At 42.0% G+C, this 24343-nt stretch overlaps 1 protein-coding gene across 2 annotated transcripts in view; it reads left to right on the plus strand.

Moving 5' to 3' along the window:
* Positions 1–1047: 1047 nt before the first annotated feature.
* The window catches only part of MAN1A2 (mannosidase alpha class 1A member 2), a 145747-nt gene continuing 122451 nt past the window's right edge, over positions 1048–24343 (plus strand). For both annotated transcript variants that reach the window (XM_030020214.2, XM_030020215.2), the window contains exon 1: positions 1048–1978. In XM_030020214.2, the coding sequence (XP_029876074.1) occupies positions 1671–1978 (308 nt within the window). In that variant the 5' untranslated portion in view covers positions 1048–1670. The remainder of the gene's footprint in view (positions 1979–24343) is intronic.

Consider the following 24343-nt stretch of genomic DNA (forward strand, 5'->3'; position numbering starts at 1 on the left):
TTAAAAGGTGAAAAACACCCTACTTTGAAAAGAGCGGCAGGTGTGACTTGTCTCCCAAACTTATGGACCCGCTTTGGTTCTTTTAACTCCTCTGAACCCGGTTCCTGCAGCTACCTTGCTCAGGCCTTTACTTCACCGTTCCTTTTGCTTTCGCACGAAACCCTTTACAGACCGGGGAACTAACTCTGCCTTGTGCGTGCCCGCAGGCAGCAAGCCGTGACCGAGCAGGGTAAAACGGTCACGTTTCGTATTTGCGAAGGGCAATTCAGATCTGTTTTCTGCCCGTCACATCACCCACGCCCCTTCTCGTAGCACTTCTGCCTCAGCATCCCCGCCGGTTTATAAGCGGCTCGGGGCGCTGGATGGCTCAAACAGCTAAAGTCACTAGACCTGGCACTATTTCTGGAAGACCCACAGCCCTCGGGAGAGCCGACCGAGGCCGAGCCCCTTACGATAAACCAAATTACACGGAGGGGCGGCGGGGGGCACAGCTCGATGCCTCCATGCGTGGCGTGACGCGTGCTCGCCTCAGAGCTCCGTGCGGCTCCCAAGGGACGCATCTGTCGTGCCAGAGACAAACATTACTCCCCCACGGGGCTTTACCTCACGAGGTCCCCAAGAGGACCCCGCGCTAAACCAGATCTGCGCGCTATTTTCCAAAAAAAAAAAAAAAAAAAAAAAACCAACCCCAAAAAACACCTCACGTTTACGCCGCCCGACCTGCCACCCTCTAACCGCCCAAGAGCAGCGCGGTCGCAAAGAGACACTGGCGCTGCCGCAGACTGGTGAGGCGCAAGACGCCGTTTAGGAGCCCGCAGCGGGGGCAACGCCGAGCCGCCGGGGAAGGGCTACCGAGCCGCCCCGTCCCTGCCCGGCGGTCGCCCGCCATTACCCCGTCCCTGCCCGGCCGAGCCGCCCTCTGCCCCCCCTCAGAGAGGAGCGCGGGCAGGCCCCGCCCCTCCCGCCGAAGAGGCGGGCTCTCTCTCAGCGGCGGCTTCCCCGAGCCCTCGCTTCCCCCAGCGCGCCTGCGCCGCTCCGCCGCCGCGCAGGCGCCGTTGAGGGGCGGGCGGGGAGAGAGCGAGAGAGGAGAGGAGAGGGTCCGGAGTGGAATTGCGGTGGCCGTTTCCCCGGCGCCGTTCCGGCCCCGTTCCGTCAGCGGGGCGGCGGGGATGAACCTCCGCCCGGCCCGGCTAAAGGGACGCGGGCGGAGGGACGCCGAGCGTCAGGCCGGGCCCTCAGCAGCCCCTTGTCTCTCATCGGCGCTGTTGCCGGTGGCGGCGTCCCGCAGCCGAGCGGCCGCGGAGCGCCGCTGACCCGGTAGCCGCCCGCTCAGGGGCCCTGCTGGCCCCCGGGGCGGAGGGAGGGAGGGAGAGGGACGGTGCGCAGGTAGCGGGGCGGCCGAGCACACCCCCCCCCCCCCCCCCACGGGGGGGCGGGGGCCGTCGAGGCGGCCCGGCCCCCCCCCTCCCCTCCCTCCCGTTGCCTCCCCCGCTCGGTGTTTCGGCGGGCGAGGGGGGGGGGGACGCGGCCCGGCACCCGTGGGGAGGATGGTGAAGCCGCCCTCAGCCCCCGCGCCGGGCCGGGAGGTGGCCGAACCGAGCCGGAGCCGGGCCCGGGCTGGGCTGCTGAGGGGCTGAGGCGGGCCCCGCCGGGCGGTCGCTAGCGGAAGGATGACCACTCCCGCCCTGCTGCCGCTCTCCGGGCGGAGGTTGCCCCCCCTGAACCTGGGGGCCTCCGCCTTCCCGCACCACAGGGCTACCTTGAGACTGTCCGAAAAATTTATCCTGCTCCTTATTCTTAGTGCCTTCATCACCCTGTGCTTCGGGGCGTTCTTCTTCCTCCCCGACTCCTCGAAGCACAAGCGCTTTGACCTGGGCTTGGAGGATGTGCTCATTCCTCATGTGGACACCAGCAAAGGGGGCAAGAACCTCGGCGGCTTCCTCATCCACGGGCAAGGGCACGACGAGCACCGGCACAGGTAGGTGACGGCGGCCAGCGGGTCCCCCGTGGGAGCGGGACCGCGGGTGGAAGGGGAGATGTGTTAAAATAGGTCCTTCCCGCACCGCTGTCGCTCCTCTCTCCGGCATCCTCGCGTCCTTCCCGGCGTGTATCAACTTGTGAGCGCTAGCCTTGTGTCCTCCAGCTGCCATATGTAGCTGTGGCTCCATGTTTTCTTTTCCGGCATGGATTTAGCCTGCTGGCTAGCCGGGGCTGGGAGGATACATAGGAGCTCTCCTCCAGCGACCGATTTATTTCCTTGCCCTAGCCCATTCCCTGAGTCGGTCGTGGAAGGAAGGGGGTTAAGTTCCGGCATTTGTGGAGACAGTGACTGAAAACCTGCTGCATCTTTTCTCTAGCTTTTATGTGCTTACCCAAAACAGCTGCTTGTTGCTGAATAGTGCAGTGAGAACTTTGATCTGACAAAGACTTCGTGCTGTGACCCAGAGGCTGTCAGCCTGCGACACGCAGGACTAGTGTGGATGGCACAATCGCCTTTTCTGGCCCTTAAAAATCACTCGTTATAATGCTGTTCCAGACAATTGGAGGTGCGGGTGGCTAAGTTTCCTTGTTTGCGTTTGCCAGTGTAAAGAAATCGGAGATAAAATAGTAGTTAAGAGTAACAAAGGTAAATGTCATGCTGCTGATAGCTTTTTGGGGCCACCTAAAGCTTTGTGCCGTGCAAGCCTCTAAATGTTCAAGACTGGGTCACGTGAAGTTAAGCCTTCAAAACTGAGATTGAAAAAACTTAAATGAGGGTTATACAGTATGGTTGCTTCTAACATACTTTAATTGCTTAAATCCTACCCTAGTGCCTGAATCACAGGGAAGCTGACTGATCTCTCTTCACTGTCAAGGATGTGTAAAATGTGATGGTGACGGGTGATAAAATATATGCTCTTCCATACTCAAACTAGTAATACAGTGAAATTTAAAGAAAGGTTACTTATGCTGATAGTGTTCCTTTGAGAACGGTTTAAAATATATCCTGTTGACATGACAGAAGAATTATTTAAAGGTTATTTGTGCTAGATTAAAAGGAGAGGGTATAATTGCCTCTTTTTATTCATGTGTTATGGATGATAAAGACTACCTGAATACTATGGTGTTTTTCCTTAAGGCATCTTTGCTGTTGGATGTCTTGGGGCACTTGTCATGAGCCCTTTCTCCCTAACGGAAAGGGCATGGATGCTTAATATTTAACAAGGACTTCTTTTGTCTATGATGTTAGTCACTGCTGCAGTTAAATGTTGCACGAAATATAGGTTTAGACACTCTCTAATACGCCTCTGAAGTTCTCATCTTTCACAGGCTTTTTGTTTTTTGTGATCTTATTTCGTAGCTTCCCCAGTCGCTGTGGTGGTACATGCAGTCAAAATCAGGTTCTAAAATAGAAGACAGATGATACAAAAAGAAGAGTTCAGAAATTTTCAAAACTCCAGCTGTGACTGTTGTACCTTTTGTTGCCCAGTAGATGGGCTGTAGAAAAAGGAGTTTGTTGATACCGATAGTTCTAGAGTGATGCTCTTGATTAACCTACTTATGTGGGTCCTTTTCAGGTTTCCTCTTTAAGTGTAATTACGGAGGATACAGGTTTAGTAATGAAGTGTGTACTAATTTTTTCTGGCCCGTAGATAAGCAGTAACTTACAACTGCCGGAGCTAAATGCATTTTGCTTGTTTGGGATCTGTTCTTAAATGAAGCGGTTATCCTGTCATCAGTTAACTCTCCTATGGTTCCTCCATTAGATATCAATGTGTGTACCTCCCCCCCTCCCCAAATTGTCCCTGTCATGTCCAGTTTTTTATGGCTGCCTTTTGAGTTGTTATTTGAGCAAGAATAGATACTATTCCTGTTGTTTTAGCCCTGCAAACCATTGGATTACTCCAAGCATGTCTTAACTACTAAAAAAGCCTGCCTGCTTAACCTGCTTGTAAGACACTTGTGTGAATGCCACAATATGCATTGTGAAGCAAGATTATGTGCTTTACTGTTGGAGAAACGTGTTTGGCTTATTACCACATAGTCTTATCAACAGGCTATTTGCTAGCTTGGAGCTGTTGTGGTGACTGTTTTCCATAAATGAAGACACCTGTTGCCATTTTCATTGCTCAGTTCCTGCTCCTGGATTGCAGGGCCATTGACAGATGGTATTTTGAGAAAGTATAGGGTCTTCAGCAGTGAATTCTAGATTACTTGTTATCTCAGTTTGGAATGGAAAACTTTATTCAGCTTACTATCGAGACGCAAAGTCAAGCGTCAGCTACTCTGTAAGTGTTGCTTTTTGGATGGCGCCGAGGAGTTACGGTACAAAAGATCAAAAGAAATTAACCTACTGGTAATACAAAGGAGGATGCGGTCTAAGATGTGAAGTGTGATGATGGATTGACAAGCTGTATTTCCAAGAATTGTGGGTCTTCAGAAGAAATTGGATCAAAGATCTAAGGTCATTCATATGAAGTATATACTTGATCATGAAATGACAGGTGTGTTGATTTAGTGACTAAAGGAAAGTGTTTCTTCTGTGAATGCTTGTATTGACTTCTATCAAATGATAAAACCCACATATCATTATGATGTTGCTCCCTTGGTGTATAGGCTATAATATTTTAATGCTCATTTTCCCCTGCCCCTTAAATTTTGAGCTTTATAGGCTATGGGAGGATATTCATGTTTCTATCTTCTAGCAAAATATAGCAATGCTGTAGGTAGAGGGTTGTCATGCCGTGCTTTAGTGTTGGGTGTACAAACAGTGGTTCTCACTGGACCTTCTCTGTATTCCTCACATTGCTTTCCCACCTCTTCCCCTGGGCCCCCTTGACATTCTTGAGTGTTTTTATTATTGTTGTTACAGTGGTTGCCCCTTGGCGACGTTCACTTTACATCTTCCATTAACCTGTTGGGTTTTTTTTACCGCTCCCCTCCCTCTTCCCTTCTCCCCTTCCAGGAAGAAAAAGGGGGGGAAGCCCCACTCCCTTCCTGATGGTCTTAAGTATTTGTTCAAGGATGACAGTGTCCTTGCCTATCGTCCAAAGAAAAACAACTTTCTTGTAAGAAGATGTTTAAAATCTGGAATAAAACTGCAATTTATGTTTTGGGAAATGGATGGGCTGTAGTGCAAGTTAGTACTTATTTTTAGCTGTTCATTTCATGGCTAAGCTCTTCATGTGCACTTGCAGGATAATGCATGAGGAATGGGTTAATATTGTTGGAAAGGTGTACCACAAAATTTTGCCTCTGGGAGGAGGGAGAGTGGAAAAGACTAGTCCAGGACTTGTGAAGATATGTGCATACACACGCTTTTTAAAAATTGATTTCATTTCCCAAAGATGAATTTCTCTCCATTTCAAATAGGATATTGCAGAGGTTCTGGAACGAGAGCAGCACAGTTTTGAAGACACATCTTGCCAAACAAACTTGTGCATCACTCAAAATTCGTTACACGGTTTTAGCTAACTGTCACTTCTCCTAAACTTCTGCATCTCCCCTGCCACACAAAACCACTTAAGGTGTTTCTCACTACCCAGTTATTTTCCAGCTGTCTTAGGTATTTTATTCTTCAGTACCAGGTCTGAAAGATAGCTTTGGAACCAAAACAAAACATTCTTACGGTTTCTTGGCATCTCATGTAAATGAGTGAGAATGCAGATGTCCTGTGATCTCCTTGATTTATCATATTTTTTTTTAAAATAAGATTATCTGTAATATGGAAATTGAGCAGACTTGTTTCTTTAATGATGTGTCGAGCAGCAGCTCTTTATATTACTTGACGAAAGTTAAGATCATTTCTGTGGTAAAAGTACATTAATCTTAAGGCAACGAATAATGTAATTTTATGAGCTCAAAGCTGCAAAGCCACTTTGTAACAGCACTTGGACTACTGTTGTGCCAACAATTCAGTCCTTCTGAAGATACAGCTCTGCAAATTCTGCTGCTTGATTCCTGTGCATTACTTTGAGTCATAATTCCTGCCTGTGTTTAAAAAAAAACCCAAAACACCCACCAACCCTCATGTCATCAGATTGATAGCAGGTGCTGCTAATACAACTGACCACCTCAACTGTGTTGGCCTCTGTGTGTGAGTAGGTATAGATCAGTGTAAATCATACCTTTGACTTTGCTTCTGTCAAGCTAAGGAATATTGACTTCTGTGTTATGCAAAGATATAAGCTCAGCAGTCTGATATGACCAGTTTGGGGTCAGCAGCTGTATGGCGATAGTCTAAAAGTGCTCTTTCTTCTGTTGCTCAATATATGTTTGGCTCTATGGCAGTAGCAGCTGCCAGCTCTACTTTTAGGAGGTGAAAGTAACAAAAATTATTCTGAAGAGCTTTCAGTCTTAATTTCTTCTTTGAAATCCTGCATTTTTAATTTTTTTTTTTAAAGAAACACGAAAGGCTTAATATGCTGCTTCTGAATACCTTTATCTTCTCTGGTCTGTATGACTTAATTAGCCATAGTAGAAGTGGGCAGAGGAGATAATTTAACCTCTATTACTCAGTGGGATCAGTGTCTCCTGTCATCCTCTGCCATGCCATCAAGTATAAAAGTGCTCTTTGCTCTTCCTTTCCCACCTTTACTTGAGGCACAGCTCATTAGTGTAATTAAGAGTATTTGCTATTGTGACTTGGAGAACCTGGTTCTTCCCCTGAAAAATCAGGAGCCACTGTAGGGTCTGGGCCCCAATTCCTTCTCTGTCCAATTTTTCATTGTGTGAAATTGAGTCTGCCTTCAGAGCAGATGCCACAGTCTCTCTGAAATGCGGGCACTGAGTTTAAGGTGAGGTGCTTGATCTAGAAGCAAAGGGTCTTTAGGGTGCAACACGCAGGAGATGCAGGTCCTCGTGGTGACACCTATGGAGCTGAAGAGGGCAGGAGTAGTAGGTTCCAGGTCGGTGTTCAGAAACATCTCCTATGTCTAGGGCAAAGAAGTCGCTAACTGGTGTCAGTCTTCAGCTGTTGAAGCTATTGCAAGAACACTGGCCATCTTTATCTGGAGACTTTTCTCAGTTGGAGTTTTTAGTAGCCACATGTCATTCTGTATTCTGGACTCCATTTTGAGAAGAGGCTTGAGAAATGATGTTGGTACTTGAAGATTTATGGGAGTTTGATTTCTCTTGATTTCTTCTGGAGTCCCCACATTATACCCTTAAACTCAATTTGAATTTCTCCTGAAGTTTTACTGGACTGTGGGAGAGGTACCCCCTTGTATTATTTCTAAGGTTCTGCTGAAATTAGTGCATTATGTTGTAGGCTGAGAAATGCTTTCATCTTCGAATTACAAAATGCAAATTCCAGACCATCTGTCTAGATATCCTCCCTCCTCCCCCCCCCATCTGCTGAACAGCCTACATCATATGTGGAGTGCTGCTTTCTTCAAGTTATCTTGCTGTACTCCAGTTTGTCAAAGTATTTCCTGTATTATGAAAGAGAATAGTCGAGAGCTGGTGTTCTCCAGTTGTTATCCTTTCCAGTTTAAAAAAAAAAAAATTTTAAAAAAAGTTTTAACTTGTTGGTTTTCTGCATGATCTACACTTTGTCTACATGCTGGAAAACAATCAGGCGTGGGAAAACTGCAGAAAGCCTGCTGGCTGGGTTTAGGCCAGCTAGTGGGTGGGAGGCAGTAGCACTTTGGTTCATTCGAAGTTTTGTAGATTAAAATCTCAAAAGAACTTTAGCATAAATGTGGGTTGCTTGATGATGGTAGCAGTGCAGGCAATAGTAAGCAGCACGGCTAGTTGTGGGCATATTGCACTACAAGAGTTCTCCCATGTTCTGATCCTCTCACTTTCCTGTAGAAAATACAAACATCTCGATCCTACTCAGCTAGTTCTGAGTTACGGGTTTTTGCTTCCTTACAACAAATGCATGTAAAACTAATTACAAGTTTGGTGACATCATGTGTTGTATGTGTACATGTTTTCATAACAATTGAACTGAGACTGAATATGAGCAAAGAGGAAAAAATTTTGTAACTCCTTTCTTCTCTTCTTATGTCCTTCCCTAAGAAGCCCATAAAGTCCAAAACATAGTCAGTGCTTTTATTCCACCAGCCCACGCTTTCATTATTGCAGCTCTCAATGTTGAGAAAAGCCTGGTCTGATGGGCAGGCAGCTGTTTCGCACAGCAGTTATTCAGGCTAACAAAGTGGGAACTTGAGGGCATGTGTTTGGATATAGCTTGTGGGATTTGTTCTTTTCCCTTCGTTTCTAGTTGCAGGCTCAAGCAAGTGCTATCATCTGTCTTAATTCATTAACTAGATTATCACTGTATTACTAAAATTCAGAGCTCTGTTGCAAGTTAACTGTTTGTGGGGAGACGAGTGTTCAACAGGCCAACAGGGTAGTAAGGCCAAGAAAGGGGAAAAATCAGTAGTACCTTTCTGCTGCTGCCCCAAACCTTGCAATAAAAAGTCTGAGGGCTTTAAATGTCCTGTATGATTGTAACTTTTCCAAAGTACCTGCATTTACAATGTAGTTATTTACCTCTTATTTGAGCAATATGACTTCTATTTGTTGAATTTGAAGACAAATAGCAGATTTTACTTTATTATCTTACTATATTGAGAGCAAATACGCTTATTGACGGGGCGGGGGGAGATACTGGGACTAGCTTCGAGAACTGCTAAGTTCTTGTAATATGTTTGCTCATAAAATTTGTAGGCTTTTGATTCCTTTTGTCTTTATGTTGTCTGATCTAGTGTCCTGTACCGAGCAAATTGTGTAGCTTCATCCATTCACTCCAATAAAGATCTTCAGGTCTGTATTATTTGTATTATTTAGTATTTGAAGATCTCAAAAAAAAAAAAAAAAAAAAAAAAAAAAAAAAGGGGGGGGGGGAGACAATTTTCCATGGTAACTTCCATTCTTGTTTTTTGAGTACTCAACCAGGTATGCTGTTGTTTCTACAATTTGAAAATAAAAAAAAATTGAGATGTGTTTTAGGTTATTTATTAACCTTCTTTTCTAAGCCAGAGACTGCTTTTTAAAGGTATCTTTAGCCTTGTCTCCTAAGCAAACAAAGTTTATGTGGCTGTGCTATATGTTTACCTGTAGGGCTCACTGACCCTGTTCTGTTCTCTATTCCCTCTTTATCCTCCGTAACATCTATCAGCAGCAAAGGGTGACCTGTCCAAATAAGTATGTTTCTGTATCTTGTGTGTATCTCAGTGCTGGGTGAAAGACCCCATATAGGGACAGTGCTGAAGGAAGATTCACAGCTATGGGCCGCAGAGTCATTTGTGGTACTTGGTCTGCTGCTAGTCAGTCTGCACAAGTGTACCTCTGAACCAGCCACAGCTCGTGTCCTCTGCTCTTCACCGATCGCTGGAGAAGGGTGGTTGGAAATTAACCCTGTGGCAGGAAAGAGCTGGGTTTTATGGGGTGCCACTAGCGATGGGGTGTGTTACTGAGACGGTAGGAAACATTAGGACAGAAAGCTAAAGGCTATTGATGCATGAAGTATGGGTATACGTTAGTTCTCTTCCTTACAGGATTTATTTGCCCAAATGTTGACTTTTGTTTATGATTCTGTCTTGTTGCCTTAATTTTTTTTTAAATATTTTTATTATGCAAAGTCATGAACTGGATTACCTTGCATACGGTATTCAGCATTAGTTTCATTAATGTTTTATGTGCTTTCTTACTTGGTAGTCACCTCTTAAACCACCAGAAGATTTTGCAAATGCTTCTCCAGCTCCTTGCTGGTAGTGCTGCCATTGAGGCTTACAATGGACAGGTAGCTATTTTCTATGATGCTATTCAAGAGAGCAAGTTTGAGGTTTTCATTTGGCTTAACATTATGTAATCTGATCAGTATGGCATGAGCAAAATTACAGCTTTAAGGGAGTGCATACGATGCAACTATTTTCTTGCTGTATAATGATTTAAGAGCTCATAAATGAGATTACTTTGTGTCTATTAACACCAGCACGCAGGAATGTCAATTTTCACATTTAATGTGTGCTGGTAGCAACTTGGAAGACTTTTGCAAGATGACATTCATCTCAGCTGAGGTTTAGCACTGTTTGTAGGCCAGCAAGGCATTTGAAGTTTGCATAGGCAAGCTGCATAAGTAGTTTCTCCCTCTCAGTAATTTGTTATCCTTTTTCTCTGGGATCTGCTGACATGTTTTAACTGCTGAAGTGTACAGTCAGGCCACTTATGAGCAGGTGACCATCAATGGTAAATCAAACTAATCCGTTTTACTTTTTATTGGATCAAACTGAATGTGCTCACAAAGAGTAAGAAAAACATCTTGTCTGTGGGAGTGGCATATCCCTTAAATCCTGCAGTGGGAAGGGGAGGATCACATCTGCCATGTTCTTGCTCTGAATATCCTGCTGGATAAGTAAACTTGTGCTGAATACACTGGGTTGTACTCGTGGTTTAGGTTTGTTGGCTCGTAAGAATAGCTTACAGCACGTGCTGTTTCTTCAGCAGACTTTTCCGGATGTGTAATACGCCTTTACAAATGTATTACATTTTGAGTGCTATTTACTACTTTCCCTATGCAAGTTAGGGAATCTGCTTTTGCTCCAGAATGCTTGCATCCTTTCTGTAGTATATTTAAAAAAATCATAATCCAGAGCTGACTTTCTGGAGCACAAACTTCTTGCTTGTTTTCATTACTTTTATGACATGAAATTTGCTCTGTGCTTTAAAAACAAAACTTGAAAAAACACCAGTCTCTGGGCTTGTTTGAGATGGCAAAAGTAGTGGGAAAGATGCTTCTTAGAGAAGAGGGCAGTTATTTTCCTGGATAAGATACGATATTTTTCTCCCCCCTGCCCCCCTTTTTTTTCCTAAAGAAAGAGAAAATTCAGTCCTGAAAAAATGATAGCGTGAACTAGTTTGACTAAGAACCATGTTTCTAGTGACCTTTTAAATCTCTTGTTAATCGGGTTTATCTTGGAAACAATGAAGACTGTTTAATTCTAAACTTAATAATTGCAGATGATGCAAGCATGTGTCTGTTTTCCCAGTGCTATAATCACACATCCTTAGTTTCCTAAAGGCATCTGTTCTGCTGTCGTTGGCTTCTATTTGAGTGGAAAGTGTTCTCCAAATTATTAAGTAACGCATGTGTTGAATTCTGAATTGCAACGCACAGTGTTCTGGAGAAGAAAATACTGCAGTGGGGTAAGTGGGCTCTTCTGCATCATGGAGTTCTGGTGTTATAAAGGGTGTTCAAGGAATTCAAATTTCTACTTTTGTGAATAATGCTACCTTCTAGAGACAATGGAATCCACGGCAATTAAAATATTAATGGGTCTGTGAAACAGCCATTTTCCAGTAAATAGGAAAAATCAAAACAAATGAGAAATAGTGCTAAGAATTAAAACAAATTTTTAACTTTGGTTTTATCACTAGATCTTGCACATTATTTTAACTGGTTGTTGTTACTCTGAACTGTTAAAAATACTGATTTAGGTACTTAAAAACAGTCAAGTTGGATCTACTAACTGTTATAATTGGTAAGCTGGTCCAGATCAGGGCAGTGAAAAGTTCATAGAGTGTGAATGTTATGCCTGTTTCTGTGTGAAATGAATTACTAAGTCACATCCCAGATGATGGAAGGGAACTTAACTGTACTGCGATAACTGTCGTCCTGATAACTGAGAATTCTTTTTTTTTTTTTTTTTTTTTTTTAGTTTTATAACATGTCTGGGAACTTTCTTATACTGAGGGACTGATACCTATGGAAGGATACCAAGGTATCTGTATATGTGATACCTATAAACTGCTTTGTGAAGCGGTTAATCAGTTGTCGCTGCTGTCATTTCAATACTTGCATGTGAAACTTTAAAACCAATGGCTAGTGAGGTGACTGATTTTTCTACTGGAAGTTTTTATAAATAACTTCTGTTATGAACTTGGTTCAGCTTTTTCTTGTAGTGATACTGGTGAACAGAATGATTGGGAATCATTCAAAGTTGTACTGGTAACCAAAGGAAGCTCTTTTTAAAAAAAAAACCACCAAAACCCACCAAAAAATCCTACCCAAAACCTAACAAAAACCCCCATATCACCCCATCATTCTTGGTATTACTTGACGTGAAAAACAACAACAAAAAACTAGTGATGAAGAGAACCTGGAATGCTTCTGGCTGGCTTTTACCCAGTCCTTTGTTGGCATTGCAGCATTTGATAGCTGCTTGCTGGCCAAAGTAGGCGATGGGAACAGATTATTGACTCAGTCAAATGCCTAATGGTGACTTTGTGTTTGTTAGTAACACAACATGTGAACCCCAGGTCCTTGGTTTGCTCTGGTTTTTGTACATTTGGAGTCTTTTGGTATATTTATTTTGGTTTCTATAAATCACTTGAGCACTAATTTTATTCAGATGGATATGCTATTGGAGTTATGCATAGCTGTTTGCTTGACACGCCCCGTCCCCTCTTTAGACATAATTTTCTCAGAATAGCATCTGGCCATCACACTACAGTGGGACTAGATCATCCAGTCTACTGCTATTACAAAGAAAAATGAGGCTTGACATATTCGTGTCAATTTGGCAAGATGCCTGAATCATTATGCTCAATGAAATATGTGACATTTCAAGTGGTAATGTAACCTGCAGAAACACTTGCAGGAGAAACTTAGGGCACTGCAAAGAAAATGCCACCTTTCCTTGGTCTGGGAGGTTCAGATACTGACGCAAGTCACCTGATCAATCGCCAACACAAGATTGCAATTTAGTCCATTAAGGTATGTCATTTTATTCAAAATTTTTCATACTCTAGAATTTGCTGGTGGTGATCCTGGAAAAATTTTGAGTGCCTTTTGAGTTTGAAAGGAAAAAACCCAAGGAATTATCTATGCAGCTTCCTTTCATACACTACCAAGTAAACAAACCAACAACCCGTCCGAACTCCAAAGTGGTGTGTATGATTTTTGAGTAAGTCGTAATTACTTGCTGTTCTTTGCTTCCCTAGCAATTTTGTTTTGAACCTTCATGGGTTCATAGTATGGAATTTTGAGAAGAAAGCAAACTATGTAATATTGTCTAGTGTTCTAGTAACTAGAAAATATGTGGAAGCATAAAAAAATCAAAGTATTCCTTAAATTTGATACTTAACAAATTCATTTTTCTATCTGACTTCTGTTAATAAGAAAAAATTCTGGAAACTGTGCAGACTGCAAGTAGAGTTCTTCCAAGCTGCCTTGAAAAATTGCCTTAAACTGCACCAGCCATAACCTTGCCTCACTAGCTTTCAGGTGGGTTCAATAATGCTTAAAATAGAATGCCTTTTGAGATTTAGAAAGCCTTATGTTTACATCAAACTGTTCGAAAACATTTGTGGCAGACGGTTTTTGGTGTTATATTTTCAGTTTTTGCTCTACCTCTCCTTTTTATAGAATCGGTTGCTTATTTTTAGCAATTTGACCCTACTGTTTTCAGTTCAGTGCTCAACAGTTGAAATAAAACAGGGCTGTGAAGGTGGCAAGTGCTGTCCAATGGTCGAGGAGTCTGAGACATCACTATCTTCTCCGCTGTGTGGAGATGGGAAAGCTGAGAGGGGAGGGAAGGATAGGAGGAGTTGGATGGAAGCATAACCTGGATTTTTTTCTTATGTTCCTTTATGCTGTGTTGTTTTTCAGATCACAGATAGCCTTTGCCCCAACCTTTCTCCCACAAAGGCTAGATGTGGTCCCGACACACGTTGTGGTGATGGATGGCTAATATGGCCTCATGTTCTTTTAACCCATTAAGAATAACTGAACTTTAACCTCTGAGAAGCAAGACTAAATAAAAGTCTCCATAAAACTTAAGAAATCCTCAAGTAGGGAAGCTACACTAGGCTTTGACAGCCATCTTAAATACCATGGTTTGTGTTCTTTATTTTTTCTCCCATCCCTTCTTTCTGGAATCCAAAACAATGATGACTGAAGGTGACATTTCCTAGTCTGAGTGCTTGATTTTGCAGCATCTTTAGGTTTGGAAAGATCTTCCAACTAATATTAACTTCCATGCATGACCATGGCTGCAAGGATGTGGCATTTGCTACAGCATTAATCTTCAGAAATAGAGTCTTTCTCTATAAAGTTGCCATGGGTATGCATTTGGCATCTTCTAGCATACACAGAGGTTCTTCAGGCAGGAGATACACAGCAATTATTTGCTGGCTTGTGCAGAGCGCCTTGCCAGTCAGGCTGTTTACTGAGGATTAGTGTGCTTACCAACTCGATGAGTCCCTGCTGGCCTGGAAGGTGTAAGGTAGGAAAATATCAACCTCCTTTGATTCTTGGAGTGGGTTGATTCTTGATCTTGCTGAGTCAACATATTCCAACTCCCCTTTTTTTTTCTCAGATTTTATGCCTTTTGGAGTCAATATTTTTCTCTTGAATTAAGTTGGTGTCTCAGCAATTTCACTCTTTTTCCTACCTTTTGTGGCTTACAGCTGTGAAAGTATCCTGTCATAAAGTAACAGTTTGGTTTTGGTGGAGCAGAGCGCAAGGTCACACTGGACTTTGGGTCGTAAAGAGTTGAATCTCTTGGTTTGGTGATCTTGGGACTGCATGCTTGTTTACTCTGGACCAGTGTGTTTGAAACTATTGGGTCTGAACTTCTCAAAATAAACATGATTTTGTTGCCTACAGCCACTGAAGGAAAGAGTTGTGGGTTGTTTTCTAGTTCCAGTTTCCATTAGTCAAATCAACAATGTTACCTTGTTTGAGTCATCTCTTTCTTAATTATGTACTGTTATATTATAGATAACATATTTGTTAGGGAAATGACCTCTTTTACATGAAGGAGGTAAGGAAGTTGCCGTAATCATTTGAGTTAATGAAACAGATTTTAATTTAATCTTAGAGGAATCAAACATATGACTACAACTGTCCATGAGCTGCATTTTGTTGCTGGGAATTTAGAAAGTTGACTACAGCAGTGGTGGAGAAGGAAGAAAATTGACTTTACATGCTGGATGTGTATGTGATTGTATTAAGCAAATTAACAGAAGAAGATAACACAGTGTGTACTATGTACTGTTTATAAAGCTCTCTGAAAAATCTGAGAGTCTGTTGATGAAGACAATTCAAAGGTCAAATCGCTGAGACATTTTATATCCCAAGCTCTTCGGTTGTTTTAGGTTCATGTTCTGGGCTACGGTACTTCTGTGTATTTTCTGTCTTGATCATGTCAAGAGTAGTTTGTGCCCAACTCATCTATTGTTGCATACATCTAAACCCTGTATATGTAGTCTGTAAAACATTTTAATATTAAAGTATTTCACTGGTACTGGAAATAGCACTGATAGCTGTTAATCAACATTTCATTGCTTTAGTTTAATCTGTTAATTTTATTATAGGTTTATGAAAAATTTCCATGATAGTTCTAGATGTATATACTAGATGTACTACTATACTAGAGTTCTAGGTATACATACTACTGAAACATTGCTCGTTTGCTGTATTTTGTTTCACTTCTTGTGTCCTGACAGTATATTTATTGTAGATGCGTATGAACAAAGATCTGCTCAGCAGTTCCGAAAGAATGCCAAGTTGTCTTTAACTGACTTAGTTGTAATGTGTAAGAGTATTTTACACATCACAATTTCCTCTTTTATACTTTTTTTTTTTTGCCTTCTGTTGCATTTACCATTGTGATGCTAACATCCTTGCTTTTTTTTATGGGTCAGTCATTCCTTAGACTACTGTCACGGAGTCACACGCAATCAAATCAAGCAGGTGTTAAAACCAGATTTTATTCTTCAATAAAAGAGGTTGGTTAGAAATCCGATAACATTAGTGAACCACAGGCTCAATGATGTAAGGGGAATTAGTACTACACAGCTGACTTAAGAGTTCTTAAGGTTTAGAAATGATGACTCAAAATGTGCATATCACTCACCTAGATGAGGGCTCTCAACCTCAAGGAGTTACCTAGGGCAGCGTCCTGACCCAAGGGGAGAGTCCCCGGCTGCAGACCCGCTGCTCCAAGGAGGACTGGCTCAACATGCCCTCTGGGGGGGCCCCATTTATACCCTCATCGAATCTGGCCTGTGGTCATAGATGGTCATTTTAATCCCCGCTGGCCGAGGGTCAGCACTTCTCTGTTCCTGATGCGTGTACCTGCTGACACTAACATGGCATTGCTGGGCAGTTCAGCTTCCAACCGGTGGCCTCTGGGTTTTTTCCTCTCTTCCATGGCCAGAGAGTTTTCACTTTCTATCAGGGCGGGTGTACCTGCCACAACTACGTGCTGGATTTTACTAACCTAGGTGGCTGTCAACGATATTGTTAATTCAGTTGGGAAGACATTGCAGTTGGGAAGGTGTCTTTTTGAGAGTGAACGTTATCACTCATATTCTCTGCAGTTTGCTCACATATGAGGAAACTCCACTGCATAATTTATGGTAATGATATCTACATCCTTGAAGATATTCAGAAGCTCTCTGGACATGGTCCTGGGCAACTGGCTCTAGGTGGCCCTGCTTGAGCAGGAGGGTTGGACCAGATGACCTCCAGAGGTTCCTTCCAACCTCAGCATTTCTGTGATTCCATGATGGGAACTGTATTCTCCTCTGAGGCACAGAAAACTGCTTTCCATCTTCATAAGTGTACTGAGCTCACGTAAGTGTGAGCCTTGCATTGTTATATTTTTTTGGGAGGGGAGTTACTGATCCAGTGTTGCTCTTCTGGTCTTTTTTACATGGAAAAAACCTCAACACCTAATTATCTGTCTCTTGAATCAAAATTGTGTAGTTTATTAGCAGGGTGGATTATTTTAATGTGGAAACTTATTAAAAGCACCTGGAAGGCTAAATAATTTGTCACACAGTTGTCTTTCATCCTCTGCTTTATTGACAAGATTAAAGAACTTTGGGAGTAATGAGATACAGTTTTGCTCTGTGGAACAGTGCAGATTAGACTGTACGTCATGATTTCCAGGTATTTTGTTGCTCTATCTTTAGTTACTGTTTTGGCTGATTTGCTAAGTAGAGAGGTATAAAGCTCTGCTGTTCTTTCCTTCTAACCAGTCCCAGTGGTGCTGTATGGGAGAAGAACTTTTTTTAGAGTATTTTTAGAACTTCTTTTAGAGTATTTCTATTTTAATTAATCCAATATTACTGTTAAAAGTATATCCACACTGCAGTCTGTGTCCTCTCATATGAAATCCTTTTGACTCACAGTATAAGTGCTCTATATATATATATATATATATATATTTGGTTTTTTCCTCTGAAATAAGTAAGGAGTGTGTTTAACAACGGAACATTGCCTGCGGCTCCTGTCCTGTCTGGGTTTTTCTCACAACTTGTCACAAAATACCTTCTGAAAGCTATTGATATTCTGAGACCGAGTTAAAATTAATTTTTTTTTTCCGTTGTTGCCCCATAATTCTTCCAGTTTCCGTGAAGCAGGACTACATTTTAAACTGCTGCCACATAGAGGGAAGGGAGTGCTGGGGAGTGGTGTGATCCTGGCAGTCCTGCAGTGCAAAGAGCTGATCTGTGTGTTTCAGATAAATTAAATGCTGCTCCCATGCCACAGCAAGGCTAATTGACTAGCACTGTTGCTGTATTAGCCAGGAGGGTTATGCATAACTGTTTCTTGGTGGTGAGAGGAGCAAGTCAAGAGAAATTGCTGTAGATCTGTGTTTGGACTAAGCTGCACAGCCCTAGTAGTATTGTTCCCCTGTAACGAAGAGCTTATATCGGTCTCGTGGTAGATCCCAGGGTTTTCCTCCTCCTCTTCCTCTTCAATCTCTTTGCCATACAACATTTTAGTGTATGGCTTACGGTACCTTGCATGTTGACTACCATTCTTATTTTAAACGCACTGATATACAGGTATCAATTTACCATATAGCTATATAGTAACAATTATAGGTGGAGGAGGAAGATAAATCTGAGCAGTACGCCTGAACTTCCAATACGATATTTAAAGCACTCTTGCTTCTGGGATGTGCAAAGCAACTCTGGCTGGGCAAGTTAAAATAGCATTATGGAAATGTGGTAGCTTCCATCAACAGAACATCTGTGTGAGGGTAGTCACTTCGTTAGAGCTCTGTAGGACCTGCCAGGGGGTTTCCCGTGCAAAGAAGTCTAGTACCATCTGCTTACCTGAAAGTTTGCCATCTCTGAGTCTACATTATACACTATTTGCTACTTTCACTTTGCAATAGCCTTTCTCTCTTTATGTGTATTTTTGCTGTCAATTTATTTTATATTTGAACAATTGAGAGTTTTGGGGCTAAGACTGTACTAATATCATGGCTATTGCTTTAAATTGCTAACTTTCTCCAGCTGTTTTTCTTCAGTCGGTGAGAGTCTTGTGGTTTACTGCTGGAGATCAGGCTGTGCAGAAGACTCATGGTATAAAAGGAGGGAGCTACCATACTTCCTGTGGTACCCCTTGTGAACACAGACATCAGGAAGAGGACATTGCTTCAGTTAATATAATTCTCATTTTTCCAGTATAGGGGGTGGAAAAGGGAAAAAAGTACCTGATTAGGAACAGGAATCTGGAGGGGGAAATTGAGCCAGGGCCTTGGTCGTGGTGAGGAGCAGCAATTAATTTGTTTCTTTGGAACCTGGAGATGGGAACTGCACACAGAGCAAAATAAAAGGGGGTGGGATGACTGTGAAATAGTGCCTTTTGCTTTCTGTCCCTTTTTCCCTAAGTAGAAAAAGATCAACGTTGTTTGTCTGAGGTATAAGAAGAAACATTGGCTGAGTGAACTATCAAAGACTAATCAGAGTGGCCTTGGGGAGAGGAGACACTTGAAGCAAGCTGGTGCTCAATAAGGCATAAATAAAATTTGGGATGGTGGGGAGTGACTCTTATCTGATGGAGGAAGCAGTATCATTGGGATAAACTAGAGGAGAGGAAACCATATGGCTGAGTTGAGGGGATAGACGTGATGGTAGGGGAGGGAATGACTGTGGGTAATGGCCATGTGAGTTTGTATGCAGAAAACATGGTCCTTGTAGCTTGGGCTCTAATTTAACATCCCTAAACATGCAGGTCTCTAACACCTGACGTTCATGTCCTGTTCTGCTGTGTCCCCAGCCATTTAATCTTGCCTATATCCTTGCCCCAACAGCAGTGTTTGGGCAGTCAGCCAGTTAGGAGACCTGATTTGGCCTGAAATGATCAGTGATTTTTTCAGCTGGCTCAGCTCACCACTGGCTGACTGGCTTGTTGCCTGGTCTCCTGAGTACCGGCATAAGGAGCAAGGGAGCTTGCTTTTGCAGGGCAACTAAAGCCCTGAAACTTAAAAGAATGATTTGCACACAGATGGTGACCAATACAAGGAATATAGACTTAAAATATCCTTTATTATGTAAACCAATATTCCAGCTATTATTGTTGATCATATTAATGCTGTGGTCATACACAACCAATCTTTAACCAAATAAATCAGCAGCATGTGTGGACATACAAGCATCTTTCACATGCTAGTTGACTTGTTTCTACAGAACCACTAATTTTCCAGCCATCAGTGACCCACTGCAGCAACACCAGGGAGGCTGGTGTTCCTGTGCGCTGTCTGGCTGGTGATCAGGAGAGGGGACCCGTGCTGATGGTGGGCAACTCTTACTCATCCAGGGATATTCTCTTACCAGTCCACGCAGGTGGACTTCTCTGCCTGGGGCAGACAGTGAAGGCAGTGTCACCTCCTCTCCAACTGGAAGTTGAGTCTGCAGATGGGTCTCCTCTGAGTTTGTCAGAAGAACTTCCCAAAGCTTAACCTGCCACGGCTTGTGCTTGCATTGGTGATCTCTGCTCTAGATGGTGTGTGGGCTGTCCAGTCAGTTTGTTTATCTCACCATGGTTTCATCCAGTTGTCCTCAGTTTCCAGCAGATCCTTGCCTTATTACTGTTGGCTTTGACTGTTTACCTCGGAGCTCAACAAGAAATAAAATTTAACTGTAATACCAGTCACCTTAAAGCTACAATTTACACATTTGTCTCTGGCAGGCTCTGTTAAGGGAATGCTGTGTGGACTAATCTGTAGAGAGAAGATTGCTCCTGCTTCTTTACCCATGGTACCTTTGGGTGTCATCTGACCCCACCATCAGCTAATTCAGGGACCTAAGTCCATGCAAAAAAGCTCAGAACAAACAAATGCCCAGGAGAGCACCACGAAGCCCCCAGATAGTCTAACTGTGTTAAGAGCCTCAATCAGTTCACCAGCCACTGGCAAGTGCCAGAGCTGGTGCAAGGCTGAGTGGGACCTTTCACTTGGCAGTAGCTAGGTATTAATCAGCTTAAATATAATGTGAAACTGTAGCTGGAGTCTTCTTTTTCCTGCTGCAAGCTGATATGTGTGAAACCCTGTCAAGGTATTTTTCTGTTCCTCTGTTTTTGACCTACATAGTAACTGATAGCAGGAGTCTGTCATCCTCTATGAGTGCAAATGGTGGAGTCTCTTATGGGTGTAAATCTCCAACCTTAACCATTTTGTATCACTAGGACATTAAAGTGATTTTCATAATTTTTAGTGATTGCTGCTTCTTAGTTTCCTTAAACAACCCCTACCCCCAAACACAATTCTATACAGCAAAAGTTTTTTGGCACACTGTTTTTCTTTTGTAGTGTCCCAAGCTCTGTTCTTCAGGTTACTTACTTGACACTTTCAAAAGTCAGCCTAATATTACTGCTCACAGTAATATTTTTTTCTGATTGTTATTTGAAACTAAATGAAACTTTGAAGCTCTGTTCTTAACAAAATAAAATCAAGTTAATTATAAAAGTGGGTTAACAGAGGTGTTCGCTTTTTAATTGTGTTGCTTGAAAAGTCGTCTTGGTCTGTTTTATGGTTTGCTTGGTCTTTTTTTCAAAACAAGAGTAGATCAGGGGTTATCTTCTTTCTACTGTTGTTCTTCCTGGACTCACATGTTTAGTGTGGGTGTTTTGGTGGTTTTTTGGGGGGAGCAAATTCTTTTCAAGTATGTCCCCTCTTGTTCTTTTATTTTAGAACAAGCTTATAATGTCTACATGGAATGTCGCAGAAGCATCATCTGTCCTACCACATGTGGAGAGTGAGGCTATCCTGGTATATTAAGTATTTAATATGTTTATATTTAGCACTTCCCATTGCAAGGAATTAATGCAGCTTTCTCTGTGACATTCTTACATAGTGATTTCAGCAAGCCTTTGATATGTGCTGGAGAAAAGTTTTCAAGCTACATCTTGTGAAGGTAAACAGCTAAAGTCCTGTTTCTCTTGCTTAAATGTTCTCTCATATATTGCTGTTTCTCTACCACAGGTGAAATGTTAGAAAACTCTTTGTAGCTTATTAGCCAAACTAATATCACATGTTCTGTTACTGAGCTAAACTATCTGGACGAGAGCATGCTATAATCAATAGATGTGCTAAGAAATTCCTTTTCTTTACCATGTGGGTATGCAGAAGGAAAAGGAATTTCTCAGCTGGTTAAAGCTCCTAGTTAAAACTTATTTGGTTTCTGGAGGCTATTTGGGTCCTTTCAGTGACTCCTGAAGATTTTCTGCATGCCTCCAGGAACCTTTTTTCCTCTTCTGGGAGTATCATGTGTGAAAGGGGGATTTGTAATTCTGGGGCAAAGAAGATCAGGAAAGAAGGGAGAGCAAGGATGCTGTGTGTGATGCACATATCTGACTGGCGTTCCGTTGTTGTCGCTTCATTCTTGTTTCTGTCCCCATCCCCTCCCAAAATTCCTGGACAAATGTAAGGTTATGAACCCAGCATTCTGTCTTGGCACAACTCTCACGCAATGTAGCTAGTGCAGAGGGTGAAGGAGTAGCAAGTCAGCACTGTAGTGCTGAAGACATAGTGCAAGTTTCCCTAGAGCATATACTGAAAGAGTTGCTGGTGTTGTGCAAAAAGGAACCCATGATTCATTTTCTTTAGGTAAAAAATTATCTAAGAATTATATTTTTGAAAAACCAAAACTTTTCATTCCAGAGAATGTTAAAATGTTAAGTAGTGTATGAAGTGCCAGTTCTGCACTTGCACATGCACCTTTAATATGGCTCTTCATGTGTTCAAAAGGGTGAGAATTAAGGTGTAACAGAAACCAGTAATCTCACTGGTTTTCAGGTGTTTGAATCTATAAAACTAGCCACCTAAGTCCGGCTAGCTTCAGGATTCTGTTTAATATTGGGCAGCTTAAGTAGGACTGTGGTTTTCCGGGGAAAAAGTTGCTATCAATGCAGGTTTGTTTTTATCATTGTGAAAAATGAGTGTTTACAAATATTTAATTTTGTGTAGAATAAAGAAGAACAACTTTTGTAAAGATTGTAGCATGATGACCTGTGAGAAAGATGAGCTTTGAGTGGTATGGAAAATACAGTAATGCTTCAGACTCTGCAGCAACTTTTGTGATATATGCCAAATCGTAGAATGCACCACTCTTATTTTCCTTCCTGGCTTGTGTTGGTGGGTTTGTCTCTTTGGGTTTGTTTTCCTATTGGAAACTTAGTTTTTGGCAGTAGTAGCAGACTGGACATAATATTTAAGAGCTTGCTGCTGTGTAATGGGAGTGCTCTGGTTCCTTTTATTTCTGCTTGAGCATATGCTTCAGTATCTGATCTGTGCCATCAGCATCAGCAGGACTGCTTTGTCCTATATCTAAATGTGCTTATTTGTAAGATGCCGCCTTTAATAGGAAGCAGAGATGATGCATTGCTCTTGCGTGAGAACCCAGTTCATTGCTTTCTCAGTATCACAGGACCAGCTATATATTATTCTTCCGTGATCAAACTGTCTTTTATAGCAATAAATAATATAGTATGCAAGATGTTTGTCCATACTGTCCTAGACTTGACTGTGGAGAGTAGAGTGTAAATACATTGCTACATATATATTTAAACTTGTACAACAGCAGTGTTTTCAGCAACCTAGAGTGATACCTGGATACCTAGAGTGGTTTGTAGTAGAAAATTCTGTGTTTTGACATTGTTAATTGTAGTAGGCTTCTGCAATTTTGAATTAAAATTATCCTACTAGTGTTTGGTGCTGTTTGAATACCACATCAAAATAAACTCTCTATTTCCAGTTTGTTCTTACTATCTTGCTAATTTCTAACTTTTTATCCTACCCAGTTCTCTTGTTCGATATTGATTTCTTTTTCTGTTTTTTATTCCTATAGTCTATATATATTTTTCACTCCTGCTTCTTGTAAAGTTCTTCCATCTTCATTACTAAGAAAAAAAAAAAAAATCTGTCTCATTGGGGTACTAATTGGAAAGGAAGATATGATGCTCCAGTCAGTATGGTGCTGGGAGACAGGAACCTATTTTAAATGCTTTTACACAGGGCCAGTAGCAACATTCTTCTTATTCAGGCTTCCTGATAAAACATGAAGAGATCTTAAATTTCATAAACTTTTAGTAAGCCTTAGGTTTTTCAGTGTCCTTTTCTAGAAGTAAGATTGATTCCTAAAAAAAAAAATAATTTTTTTTCCTCTATATTAGCATTGTAAGTGCTTTGACAATCAAATTTAAGACCTTGTTCTGCAGAGGCTTAATATTCTGCACAGAAGTAATTAGCTGCAGCTGTTAAATGAAGTTTCTTTAATCAGCAAAAATTCTGAAATAATGCCTGCTTTTGATTATATGTTAGTGCTGTGAGGCAAATGTAATTGTATTCTCTTTTACATCGTATAAGCAGAAAGGATCTAAATGAGATGTGTTTGATAGAGCTGTAGTGATTGAAAGCTCAACATTGTTGAACTTCATGCATCTATCGCTTTTCCTAACGAAGTGTTTTCATACCTGAATGACATTAAGACACTAAAAACTGAATGAGTTTGCTTATATGTAGTTGAAAACTTGTGTAAAGTGTTATGTGTAATTTATATTTTTATTTGCTCCTTACTAATGAAAGTTGCATTCGTTGCTGTTGTAGTCTTAAAGTATCATATTTCTTCCTGAAATAGTTGATCTGCTTCTTCTGAAAATCTGTTTCAGCTGATACTGTAACTACAAAACTAAGAAATTTCACGTGAGCTTAAAATGCTTACGTAGTCTCTAGTGACCCTTCTTAGCGTTGACAAATGCCTGGCTGCTAATATGAATGCAACTGTTCGAGTGTTTGCAGAAAGCCTCTACCTTTCCTCCATAGTAAAACTGAAGTTGACTATACTAGCTATGACAGTGCTTGCAGGTCCCAAGAAAGCCATTAACTTGAGCTTGGCACCCTCCTTTTCTGAGCTGACACTTGGGATTACATGGCTGCTGTAGACAAAGGTGAGGAACACATTCCTTTGCTAATGGTCACAGCACTTGACAAAATCTCAAGATAAATTTTCCCAATTCTGCTCATGTTAACATTCATAACACGGAAGCAAATAATTCCTGAAGGATGACCCCTTGCCTGCATGTCTTTTTTTTTTTTTCTTCAGAAGTTAC

This window comes from Aquila chrysaetos, chromosome 7, assembly GCF_900496995.4.
Source record: "Aquila chrysaetos chrysaetos chromosome 7, bAquChr1.4, whole genome shotgun sequence".
Lineage (NCBI taxonomy): Eukaryota > Metazoa > Chordata > Aves > Accipitriformes > Accipitridae > Aquila > Aquila chrysaetos.